General features: G+C 46.2%; 1 protein-coding gene across 1 annotated transcript in view; it reads left to right on the top strand.

Moving 5' to 3' along the window:
- The first annotated feature begins 5,022 nt into the window (after window positions 1–5,022).
- Window positions 5,023–12,692, top strand: part of LMTK2 (lemur tyrosine kinase 2) — an 80,399-nt gene continuing 72,729 nt past the window's right edge. The window contains 1 exon segment of the mRNA XM_019422596.2: window positions 5,023–5,407. Within this exon segment, the coding sequence (XP_019278141.2) occupies window positions 5,320–5,407 (88 nt within the window). The 5' untranslated portion in view covers window positions 5,023–5,319.

Here is a 12,692-nt window from a genome sequence, read left to right as displayed (position 1 = left end):
TCGTTTTACCTCTTAGAAGCAGGTCTTCTATTTGCTTCGAGCTAATTTCTGTATATGGCACGAGGAAGGGGCTCATACTTATGCTTTCCATGTGGAATGTTTCAGCACTGCCTGGTGAGAAACCAGTATTCCCCACTGAGTTGTATTGGCGTCCTTCCTGAGTAGCAATCGACTACAAATATTTAGGTTTACTTACGGACTCTCAGTTCTATTATTTGCTCTGTATGTCTGTTCTTATGCCAACATCACATTACTTTGATTACTCGACCTTTGTAATCAGGAAGGATGAGTCCTCCAACTTTGCTGTTTTTTTCAAGATTGTTTTAACTATTCTGGGTCCCTTGAATTTCAATATGAATATTAGGATAAGCTTTTCAATTTCTGCAAAGAAGCCAGCTGGAATTGGATGGGGATTGCACTGAATCTGTAGATCAACTGGGGAGTGTTGCCTTCTTAACAAATATTTTTTTAAAGATTTTATTTTTTATTTTGAGAGAGAGAGAGAGGAAGAGAGCATGAGTGGAGGAGAGGGGCAGAGGGAGAGAAAGAATCCCAAGCAGGCTCCATACTCAGCATGGAGCCTGATGCAGGGCTCGATCCCACAACCCTGGGATCATGGCCCGAGCTGAAATCAAGAGTCGAACACCCAACAGGCTATACCACCCAGGTGTCCTGCCTTCTTAACAATATTAAATCTGGGGCACCTGGGTGGTACAGTCATTTAAGCGTGCAACTCTTTAATTTTTTTTAATGTTTTTTAACATTTTTATTCACTTTTTGAGAGACAGAGAGAGACAGAGCACAAGCGGAGGAGGGGCAGAGAGAGGGAGACAGAATCCAAAGCAGGCTCCAGGCTCTGAACTGTCAGCACAGAGCCGGATGCGGGGCTCGAACTCACGAGCTGTGAGATCATGACCTGAGCTGAGGTCGGCCATTTAACTGACTGAGCCGCCCAGGCATCCCTAAGTGTGTGACTTTTGATTTCGAATCAGGTCATGATCTCACGGTTGGTGGGTTTGAGCCCGCATTGGGCTCCATGCTGAGTGTGGAGCCTGCTTGGGATTCTGTCTCCCTCTCTCTCTGCCCCTTCCCTGTTCATGCTCTGTCTCTCTCAAAATAAATAAATAAACATTAAAAAAAAAGAAATCTTCTGATCCATGAACATGGAATATCTTCTATTTAGTCAGGTCTTCTTTAACGTCTTTCAATCAACTTTTAATGACTTAGACACGGTTTCCTTTAGTTCCTTGAACATATTTGTGATAGCTGATTTATTTCAAAATTGATTTTAATAGGTTTTTCTTGTTTTATATGTTTTGCCCGTTAAGTCCACCTTTTCAGCTTCCTCATGGGAAGTTTTTACTTACTGCTTTTTCATCTTGGGTATGGAGCATACTTTCCTGTCCCCTTCTGTGTCTTGCCATTGTTCCTTTCTCTCTTTCTTTCTTTTTAACTGGACCGTTAAAATCACGTAATATGGCAACTCTGGAAACCCGTTTTTCCTAATACCTCCCTTCCCCAGAATTTGTTTTGTTGTTGCTGTTTGTTTTTGTTTCAACAACTGCTGCTGCCACCATCTGTTTGTTTAGTGACTTTCCTGGACTAATTCTGTAGTCTGTATTTTTTGTGTGTGGCCACTGAAGTCTCTGTTCAGCTAGCTTCATGGTCAGCTAATGATTACCCGAAGATTTCCTTAGATGCCTTGAACGAATATGTCTCCTCAATTATGCTAAGAGTCTCTGTGTGTGTATTAAGCCATGACTTCAATGCTCTCCAGCTTGAAATTCCACCCCAGCCTCCACTTCCTGCTTGCACAGAGCCTCAAGATCAGCCAGGGAGAGATTCAGGCCTTCTCATGTCTTTCCTGGGCGTGTGCATAGCCTTTGCATATGCATATAGCTTTCTAGATTTCCAGGAATATATCAGAGCTTTTAGAAGCCCCCAGTGATACCTAGTTCTCTAAATTTTCTTTTCAAGTTTTTGATCAGCCAACAGGTATCATCAGCTCAGGAAGCTCGATGCTCAACAGTTACTATTGATTATTTTCAACAAACTGGGGAAAGGGGTGTTTGCACTAAGGGAGTCCTGAGTCATAGCAAATAAAGACCATTCTTGAGAATGGTGCCTTTCTAGGGAGCTGTCTGATGGGTCCGACATTGTCAGTTCTCTGGAGATGCAGTTTTGGGGGACCTTCACACCTGTTCCCTCCTGCAGCTTTTAGGCTGCTCATTTTCACAGCTACTCTGGTTGTGAGGCCACTGGTTTTTAAGGCTCTCATGGAGGTTGGGGAACGGGTAGAGAAGAATGGGAATACAGCAAGTGAAAAATGCCACAAAGCTCAAAGTTTTTACTGAGATTCGGCTGTTTTTCTTTAATAACTACTCCTTGTGTCGTTGCAAGCCTTTGGCTAATTTCTAGAGTTCTGCAGAAGTCAATTTTGACCATTTTTGTCAGTGTTCTCATTGCTTTTCATTCTGGAATGCTTCTCCTCATCACCTTTGTTTTATTTATTTATTTTGTGAGAGAGATAACGTGTGTGCATGCACCTGAGTGAGGGGCAGAGAGAGAGAGAGAGAGAGAGAGAGAGAGAATCGCAAGCAGGCTCTGTGCTGTCAGCACGGAGCCCAATGCAGGGCTCGATCCCCTGAACCGTGAGATCATGACCTGAGCCAAAATTGAGAGTCGGATGCTTAACCGACCGAGCCATCCAGGCGCCACTATAATTTAATTTGTAACAATGGCTGTGTCTAACAACTGGCATGCAAAATTCCTGAAGAGTTCACAATACCACTGGCAGAACCCTCATGGATGCACCCATGTGATCCAGCTCAGCCCTGCAAACACCTAGGGTATCTGCTGGATGCCAGACCCTCAGGGATGCATGCTCATTTAGTACTAAACTAACTCCGTATCTCTCAGCACCTAGCCCTCAGTCACTGCTGGCAGGACAACAATGCCAGTAGGGTTGTCCAATTGATGTCTTGGCATGGAAGAAAAACTGGAAAAGGCTGAGCACAGGTGAGAACAGCTATAGGAACACACCCCAAGATATTGCCTCTAAGCTTTAGGGATCTAATCCCAAATTGCGCCAAAGGCTGTTTTCTGATTGCCAGGTGAAACGAAACAAAGCAAACCGGTCGGTGTTCAATTGTTTTATAAGTTCTCGACCGAATCTTCAAGAGAAGCACTGGGCAAAGGTATGAGTGGTGAGGTGGGTGGTAAAGGTTTCCATTAGACACCCTCTGAGGAATGTGTACCTTAACTCCTGCTCTGTGAAGTGAGAAAAAGAAGTTTTTAAAAAATTTCGGGGCTTGGGGCGCCTGGGTGCCTCAGTCGGTTAAGCATCGGACTTCGGCTCAGGTCACGATCTCGCAGTTCGTGAATTCGAGCCCCACGTCTGAGCTGTCAGCACAGAGCCGGGCGCCTGCTTTGGATTCTGTGTCTCCCTCTCTCTCTGCCCCTCCTCTGCTCGTGCTCTCGCTCACTTTCTTTCAAAGAATAAATAAACATTAATTTTTTTTTTTTTAAGATTTGGGGGGCTTGCTCAAATAATAATGAAACCCGCTTTGGGATTGTGGTCTGACATGTTGCTGTTGGGGTGCACTTTAATTAAAGATTGACAACCACAAGGTTTATGAGGCAGGGCCTCGCTTGGGCCAGCCCTGCTGCAGATAAGCATGGTGACTCCCCTCCATACAGAGCATGAGCATTCCCTGGCTTCCTCAAACTCAAAGTCTGGAGCTTCCTGAGGGAAGTAGAAAGACCACAGAGTGGTTGCATCCCTTTCCCAGACAGAGACCTGTCTGCCTCCCCTTTCCCAAACAGAGATCAGCAGACAGGCAGGGACGCTTAACTCAGTATTTCACATTCCAGCTCTGTGTTTACTTAGGTGTTTATTGGCTTGCTTTAATCATTGAACAAACATTCCCTGGGGCATCGCCTGTAGGTCCAATGCTGGGCTAGCACCGCAAGAGCTGACATTTAGGATGGACATTTGAGGAGTTTGGAGAACTGGGCTCCCCTGCTGGCAGTCCACAGAGCTCCATCTGATAAGATTCAAATAAGTCCCTCTCATGCACAAACTGGTGCGAGTGCCAGAAAGGCCTGGCCTTTTCTCAACCTTCAGGTCTCTCACTACTATGTTACTTCTGCCTGGAAGGTGCTTTCTTTACCCTTTCTGCAGGACTATGGTCTCTCCTCCCCTGTTGGCTGGACCTTGTCTCTTGGTGGGAAGAGGCCGGCACCTGGGAGTGCCCAGCACCAGGACAGGGCGCCGTTCCACAGGAAACAACTACTCAGGGCCAGGCCCTGTGCCAGCCCCCGGGGGGACTCCCATTGACACAGGCGCAGTGCCTGTCCTCAGGGAGCTTACAGTCACAGGAACAATAAAATATGGCAGCTGGGATAGCAGTCTGTCCAGGGCCAGGGCGAGGCACTAGGAGATGCTAGTCATTTCTCCCGGGGCTGGGAGGGGTTTTCTTAGATGACGTCATCCTTTAGGTGACTCTTGATAGATGACAGAGAGTGTGCCAGGTGGCCCAGAGAGGACAGGAAGGGCAGTCTTGGTAAAGGGAACATCTTGAGCTCAGGAGCTGAGTCAGTGAGTGTGAGGGGAGAGCCATCCTATTCTTGTTGGACTGAAATAAAAGCCCAAGTATTCTTGATGGCTGCTAAGATGTATAGGTCAACCTAAGGAGAGAAGAGCCTAAAACGGCTATGCCAAGTAAAAAAGGCAGAAGACAAGACAGGCCTAGTTTTGCTCGTTTTAAAATACTGAAAAAAAATCAGATGGATTCTGAATGCTTTTTATTGTCTTCTTTATACTTCCCTGTATTTTAGAATTTAAAATAATTGTCGGCATTACCTGCTGCCCACGCACTCCTCGGTCTGCAGGGGGCGCACCGGCGGCCACCCTCCCTCTTTCAGGGTGGTGGGCGGGGCCTCTGGGGCCGGTGTGGAACGGACGATTGGCTGGCTGGGCTGTTTGTCACGGCATCCCGCCCCCACCCTACGTCACATGACGCAGCCCATCATGGCGGCAGGAGCGCGGCTGCCCTGGCCCGCGGCTCCGCAGGGCTGCTGCCGTTGCTGCTGTTGAGAGGCGGCGGCGGCGGCGGCACAGACGGGCGGGCGGGAAGGATGGTGTTTCTGTGGCCGGGGCGGCGGGTGCGGACTAGGAGCCGGGCTGAGGTTTGGCCGAAGCGACGTGTGCTCAGGAGCAGCTGGCGCGGGTGCCGCTGAGGCAGGCAGGACCGACTGACGGACGGACCGACGGAAGGAGACCCGAGAGCCGGCCCCGGGGGTCGTGCAGTGGGCGAGATGCCGGGGCCGCCGGCGTTGCTGCTACTGCCGCTGCTCCTGGCCGCCGGCAGTGCCGGGGCCGCGCCACTTCCGCAAACAGGTGCAGGTGAGCGGGCCCGCTGCGGGGACGCGGCTGCGGGAACCCAGGCTGCGGGGCCGCTGCGACGGCGGTGGCAGGGGAGGAGGCGGCGGGCCCCGTCCGGCGACGCCGAGGAATCGGAGGGCCTGCCAGGGCGGGAGGCCCCGGGGAAGCAAGCGATTAGGGAGGTTTCTGCCGCAGGGGCGTGGGGTGGGGGAGCGGGCAGCCTCTCCAGGGCCGAAGCGGGGGCGAGGCGGTGCGGTTGGGCCCGGGGAGGGCGGCGAGCCGGGCGGCAGCGATCGACCCCTCCCGGCGTAGGCTGCGGTACCTGCTCTGAACCTGTTGCCCGGAGGTCCTCAGCCTACATCCCTTTCTGGCAGTTCTGCTTCCCTTTCAGATGTCACCTGCCTTCTGTGCGTTTCTCACATCTTATATTAAGAACCGTTTCTTAGCCCTAATTTTACTTGAATGCAAATGGCTTAATGAACTGTGCGGAGTTTCATTCGCTCCCTGCAACTTGTTCTGAAGTTGTAAATTGATTTTAGACGCTGTGCTTTTTTTCGGATTGAATCTCAAGGAATGGAAAGGAAACAGCTCTGTAAATATTTCTATTTTAGGAAGCCAGTGATTAGAGTAGCAGTCTTTGAATAACTATTGACAGAATGGCCCAAGGGTGATTGAAGTTTCTATTTTAGCTACGTCAGTGTGTGGTTTTCTTTTCTTTTTCTTTTTTTCCTCCCCATTTTCTCGACATCCTCTTCAGTTGTGGTTTATTTTCCCAGATAAAACTTTACCCGAGGAAAGCATCCCAAGTTGAGTCATTTTTTTTTTTTTAAAGAAAAAAAAAAAAATCTGGGTTAAGATCTAGTGCTTGTCTTTGAAGTAAGGAGAGACTGAAATTTCATAGATTCATGAAATTTTGGAATTGAAAGAGTCCTTAAAGAAAATTTAACCTGATATCTTTGTTTCGCAGTTGAAGATACTGAGGCCCTGGGGGGGTCAAATGACCTACCCAAGGTGACACAGCTAAATTGTAGGCGGAGCCACATCTGAAACCCATGTCTGAGATTTCCCTAGTTATGTGATTTTTCCACTTCCCCACCTTAGGTCTTGTAAGTGTTTCGGAATACTCTTGAGGTTAAGAGTTATTTTAATACGATGTTAACCGGCTACACAATGTGGAAGTTCCCTTGCCCAGTAAAGACAAACGCATCCACTATGCAAGTTATAAATAATGTTTCCAGAGCTACACCAAGTTCTGTCATTGAGTGCCCTTTAGTTGGGTATTAACTGTTATCACTGTACCACGTAATGTATCGCTAAATTTTTGCCACTGCCTTAGATCAAATATTTGTTAGGTGAATTCTGTTTTCTGATCTGATAGACAAGAAAAGTGGATGTTATGAGAAGTGTATGCAGCCCAGGTATGAGTCACAGAAAGTGACAAAGTTGTAAAAGACAATACAGAAGAACGTGGATGGTGATATTGAAACTGATGGTGAAATTGAAAATTAGCACCAGAGTAGGATAGTGTGTAAAGAGTATTTATGTGAAAGGGATTCAAGAAGTTTCCAGATGACTTTGCACTTAAGTTTTTATATATTTTGAAAAACAGACTCTATGTGGGAACCTATAGGAATGTATCTCCTTATAAACCTCTTTAAAAAAAAAATTTTTTTTTAAGTTTATTTATTGAGAGAGAAAGACAGAGCATAAGCATGGGAGGGGCAAAGAGAGAGGGAGACACAGAATCCGAAGCAAGCTCCAGGCTCCGAGCTGTCAGCACAGAGCCCGATGCAGGACTCAAACCCACAAACCACCAGATCATGACCTGAGCTGATGTCGATGCTTAACCAACTGAGCCACCCAGGTGCCCCTCCTTATAAACCTCTTAACATGATTTTTATTCCGTTCTTTCACTTTCACCTCCATTTTTACGGAGGTACAGATCAGAATATTGGAGGTTTTGGGGGGAGCATTGTAAAACAAGACAATCAGGAAAAGTAATCCATAAATAGAAATACCAAATTTTGGCATGAATAAAGCATAAAGAAATATGTGGTGACTTATAGCAGCTTTTGCAGATTTCCCCTTCGTATTCTGTTGCTCAGAAGGAATACAATTAGACACGTGGCATATGAGTGACAGGTCCCTGGGGTTAAATTCTGTGGAAGAGGTGCTCAGTCACACATAGATTTGTGGGTTTGTGTTTCCATCCAAAAGAGATTATTAATCCTGGTAATGGAGATGGATTCTTGATGAGGATGTGTGTGACCAAGAAGAATAAAGAAACCTTTGAGCTGATCCTGGTAAGTGAGCTCACTGGTTAAGAGAGAGGAACCCGTCTTGAACATATATGTGAGCTGAAAGGGCAGTTAAATGTTGGAAGCGTTGTAACCCTCAAGCCTCTGATTCTGTGGGGACTGCGCTCCACACAGAAGTAGGGCTGGCCCTTTTCAAATTCAGGATACATGCCTCGCATGTAGTCTTTTGCCTCCTCGGCTTTGTTCTTTCCACTTAAATTCCAAACTGCTTGATAGTGCCTTGGAGAAAGCGTGGCTTATCAAAAATAGGTTGGAAAAAATACTTGAATGTTTTCCTTTGCCAGCCCATTTGCATGGGGGGAAAGAAATGAGGCAGTTAACTAAAATTCAGCCAAAATTCATCCAAAGTTCATTTCTAGGTTTCGGAAGTTGAAAAGGGTATTTACCCATTCAGTCATAATTAAGCTTTGTAAATACGTGGATTGCCTTTGCCTATCAGGCAAGAAGGCTCGCTCTTTCTTTTTTTAAATATATTTAAAAACCTTTTTTAATTATTATTTTTTTTTATTTTTGAGAGGCAGAGAGAGAGAGACAGAGCACAGGTGGGGGAGGGGCAGAGAGAGAGGGAGACACAGAATCTGAAGCAGGCTCCAGGCTCTGAGCCGTCCACACAGAGCCCAACGCGGGGCCCGAACTCACGAACCATGTGATCATGACCTGAGCCGAAGTTGGACACTCAACCGACTGAGCCACCCAGGCACCCCTCTTTCTTTCTTTCTTTCTTTCTTTCTTTCTTTCTTTCTTTCTTTCTCTCTCTCTCTCTCTCTCTCTCTCTTTCTTTCTTTAAGTTGGTTAATGTACAGTGTTATATTAGTTTCAGGTGTACAAGGAAAGCATTTCTTGGTTGAACTTTATTTTGGGCCTGTCTTTATTGCTCTGGGAGTCGCTCCTGCCCTCTTTGGGAGCCTTTTCCTGAGAATGTGTATTTCTGCAAGGGCCCTTGCTGGCTGTGTAGACGGAGATCGTGTCCGTCCTCACTGGAAAGCTTACATAAAGGGAGAAAGTCCACTGTTTTCACACACCATTGAACGACCAGACTAAGGTTACAGTTGAGAAATTCTTTTCTCCATTCCTAGTGATGAGGTCATTCTTGTCTTAGAAAACACTTATGTACCTTTTGTGAGATTCTCAGTCACATCATAGAAAGAGATAGTGTATTTGTATACATTCCCCTAAGTCCCCTGTTTGTTATTAATACCAGGATAGTGGTTACACCAGGAAGCCCACTTCTGTTGTCCTGTGGCATATTAGGTCACAGAGTACAGAGGAAGCTGTTAGCAGTTCCAGATAAAGGAGCTCACGCAAGTCTGTGAAGCCAGTGGGACTCAGCTACTTATTAAACAGCAGCTAGTGAAACCGGGGCTCTCATTTTAGATTAAACAAACAGCCTTGGATCTTGAGAAAGATTCTGCAGTAAAGGAAGTGCTTTCTAAAGTGAATTCTAAGTGTGAGTTTTTGTGTTTATTTCGATGGCATCTGAGAAATAAAAATTATTTTCAACAGGCTTTTCGTGCTGATCATCTCAGGATTTATGGCTGTGAGGCTCAAGATTTCATTTAGGTTGGGAGTGTTGGTATTTGCTCTCAGTTGGTGGTATTTTTGGGGTAACTAAGTATGTTCATTTGCACAGTAATAGGAAGTCTGTCCAACAGTTTTGTAGCTGATGAGCATGGAAGTTATCAAATCTCTACGGTTTTGCTGATATCAATGTGCTGACTGTTCATGCAATTGTCTTGAAATTTAGAGAGTCCTTGGGTCTGCTGTGTCAGGTAACAGCTGTACGTGTAATAAAAAAGATTTGTAACATAAATGAAATGTAATGTAAGGGGTGGCCAGGGTTCTGAAGCAAACAAGTGAGTCCTCAAAAAAGTCCTTATAGATGGACATATAAAAAGAATCCAACCTTTCAGTCCTGTTGAGAGTGTAAGTCGTGAACCAGTCACGGAGGAGCGGGTGTTGTGGACAGAACTGGGACTTTGGAGGTAGTCTGGGTGGGAGGCCTTCCTTTGCCGCTTCAATAGCTTTGAGACCTTGGGCCAGTTACTTGACCTCTCCGAGCTTCTCAAAACTCAACTCAAAAAAAAATGCTGAGGGGCACCTGGGTGCCTCAGTTGGTTGAGTGTCTGACTCTTGATTTTGGCTCAGGTCATGATTGATCCCAGAGTCATGGGATTGAGCCCTGCATCAGGCTTTGCACTGAGTGTGGAGCCTGCTTGAGATTTTTTTCTCTCTCTTTCCATTTCCCTCTGCCCCTTTCCCCAACTCACGCGTGCGCGGTCTCTCTAAAATAAAATTAAGGGGTGCCTGGGCGGCTCAGTTGGTTAAGCACCTGACTCCTGCTTTCGGCTCAGGTCATGGTCTCATGGTTTGTGAGATTGAGCCCTGCGTTGGGCTCTGTGCTGACAGTGCGGAGCCTGCTTGGGATTCTCTCTCTCTCTCTCTCTCTCTCTCTCTCTCTCTCTCTCCCTCCCTCCCTCCCTCCCTCCCTCCCCCCCCCCAAATAAATAAATGAACATTTTTTAAAAATTAAAAAATAAAGGGATGATGATATTTACCTAAAGGGTTTGGGGAGGGTGAGGTCGCATCATGCTGGTGTGCCATGTCGGCCACATTAGGCGTCTTCATTGCTTCAGATTTCCTTGTAAAATTGGTGGGTTACCGTGGCATCAGCTAATGGTGAGTGGTATGGTTCCAAGAAGGAACTCACAGTGGTAGCTGCTTATGGCATGCCTAGAATTTACTGAATTTAAAAACCTTTGTTACTTAAAATAATTTGCTGTGTGATGGGTGAGGAAGAGATCCTTTACAGAGAAGTCTGACTTATTTAAGATGATCTGGATTAGCCCACTTTTATGTAATAAACCCGTTTTTAAATGTCAAGATAATTAAAGCTCTTGCACGTGAACAGTTTCTGGTTTTAATGTACTTAAAGGAACTGCAGGCATTGGAGGTTGAGTTGATCCCAAACAAAATGTATACTCCCACAAAGCGTCCCTGAAGACAGCCAGTTAAGCTGGGCTGTGGTAGAACCACCACAGGGCTGAGACCTTCCCTTAGAAAATGTCATTTGGAGAGATGACTGTGACTGAGTTGCTTCCTCTCTGTCTTTTAAAATCATGTATTTTTGTAGTCTTTTTTTTTTTAAGCTTATTTATTTCAAGAGAGAGAGAAAACAAGGAAGAGAGAGAGAGAGAGAGAGAGAGAGAGAGAGAGAGAGAGAATCCCAAGCAGGCTCTGCACAGTCAGCATGATTCGAGGCTTGAACACACAAACCGGGAGATCACGACCTGAGCTGAAGTCAGGTGCTTACCTGACTGAGCCATCCAGGCACGCTGTATTTTTGTAGCCTTCTAGCTGTGTTTTACTCTTCTTAAAAAAGTTTATTTTATTTCTTTAAAGTTTATTAAAGGAATCCGCACCTAACATGGGGCTCAAGCCCATGACCCTGAGACCCAGAGCTTCACACTCCCTCAACTGAGCCAGCCAAGGTGCCCCTTAAAAGGTTTATTTATTACTCAGGGACGAGGAAGGAAAGATTAGAGGAAAAGTTGTACAATCACTCCTGCTCTAAAACAGATTGCTACATCTAGGGTCTTTTTTAGATTAGATTCTCAACTTTTCTGTAAATCTTCATATGAAGACGCTGTAAGAGAAAGCTGAGGAAATATGGTAAAATCAGTGTGTCACAGCAAAATATTGGAGTGAAGTATTTTTAAATTGTTAGCAAGTGACTAATTTGGAACCATGCCTCGGCATTACAGTTATTTGCCACAAAGAACAGGCCTATCAGAAAAATAACCTCAGTATTTTTTTAAAAAGGTGTTTTTTCCCCCAATGGTTAGTATAAGGCAGAGATTCCAAATTTCATTTGACTTTATTGTGATTCAAATGGGCGAAATTAGAATTGTTAACACCAAATACGCCAGGTGCCCAAAACCACAACATGGGGAGTGCCTCACCTCTCAAGGTCTTCCTGGGCTCATCCTCATCCAGACCAGTGCTCTGCAGCCCCCCCCCCCCCCTCCCCGACTGCAAAAGAGTGACTTTGTACACTTCCACCCTCCTGGGGCTTGGGGCATGGTGTTGACACCTTTTGCTTTTGACAATTTGGCAGATTTTGCATTTTACTGTGTAGTATATGTTTGTGGAAAAGGCTTAAATTACCATCGATTTCAGGTACGCTGAAACCCTGTGCTGTGGTGTGGCTAGGGTAGCCCCTGGCCTGCAGCATCTGACCCCAGTTTGGGAAGCATCGGTCAGCAAAGGTCATGCGCCTGGCGGGGCATCGGCGGTCCCTGCCTGCCCCCACGCTCTGGCTTTCATGGCACTTTAAGAGCTAAGTTAGTCTGCTTTCGTTTGCAGGTTATTCTGTGCGAATTCCTCTCTCCCAGCTCACCATATATATTCTGTCTGCGGTAGTCTGGCTCTTCCTAGCACCTCTGTGTGCTGTCGTCTTTTTCTTTCAGTTCTTCTCACCTCTTTGCAGCCCCAGTGCCCTACCAAGACCTCGCCCAGACCCCAGAGCTTTCTTCCACCAGTGACCTCCCACTAGAAGTGTTTACTTGTGGGACATGATGTTCCATGGGGTGCGGGACGGAAACTTTGGAGCTTCAGCCTTTAGTTTTCGTTTCATCCTTTAAAAATGTTGGCATACGTGACTTTTAAAGGTACAGAATATATTGGCACACTAACACGTTTTATGGTTTGTGAATCAATGCACATGAAGTGGAAGGAATGTGAAGAAACTTCACCGACGGGCTCTGTGACCGGAAGAGGTTTGGGTTGCCTGTCCCAGTCTCCCGTTTGCATTTAGCAGCTGCCACCTGTTTCTTCAAGTCCCGTCTCTTTACCAGGACTGCAAGGACTGTGTCCTGCATCCTCGGTGTTTCCAGTATCTGCATGATCACAGGCCGTGGACGCTCAAAGGTTGCGTGTGAGGTTGGTGAAGACGGTGCTGGGGAACGAAGCTTGCAGACCAGTACTCCAGA

The sequence above is a fragment of the Panthera pardus genome, unplaced genomic scaffold, assembly GCF_024362965.1.
Source record: "Panthera pardus isolate Hobbes unplaced genomic scaffold, ASM2436296v1 HiC_scaffold_4, whole genome shotgun sequence".
NCBI classification, from domain to species: domain Eukaryota; kingdom Metazoa; phylum Chordata; class Mammalia; order Carnivora; family Felidae; genus Panthera; species Panthera pardus.
The sequence above is the reverse complement of the archived record's forward strand: the minus strand, read 5'-3'. Positions and strand labels throughout refer to the sequence as shown.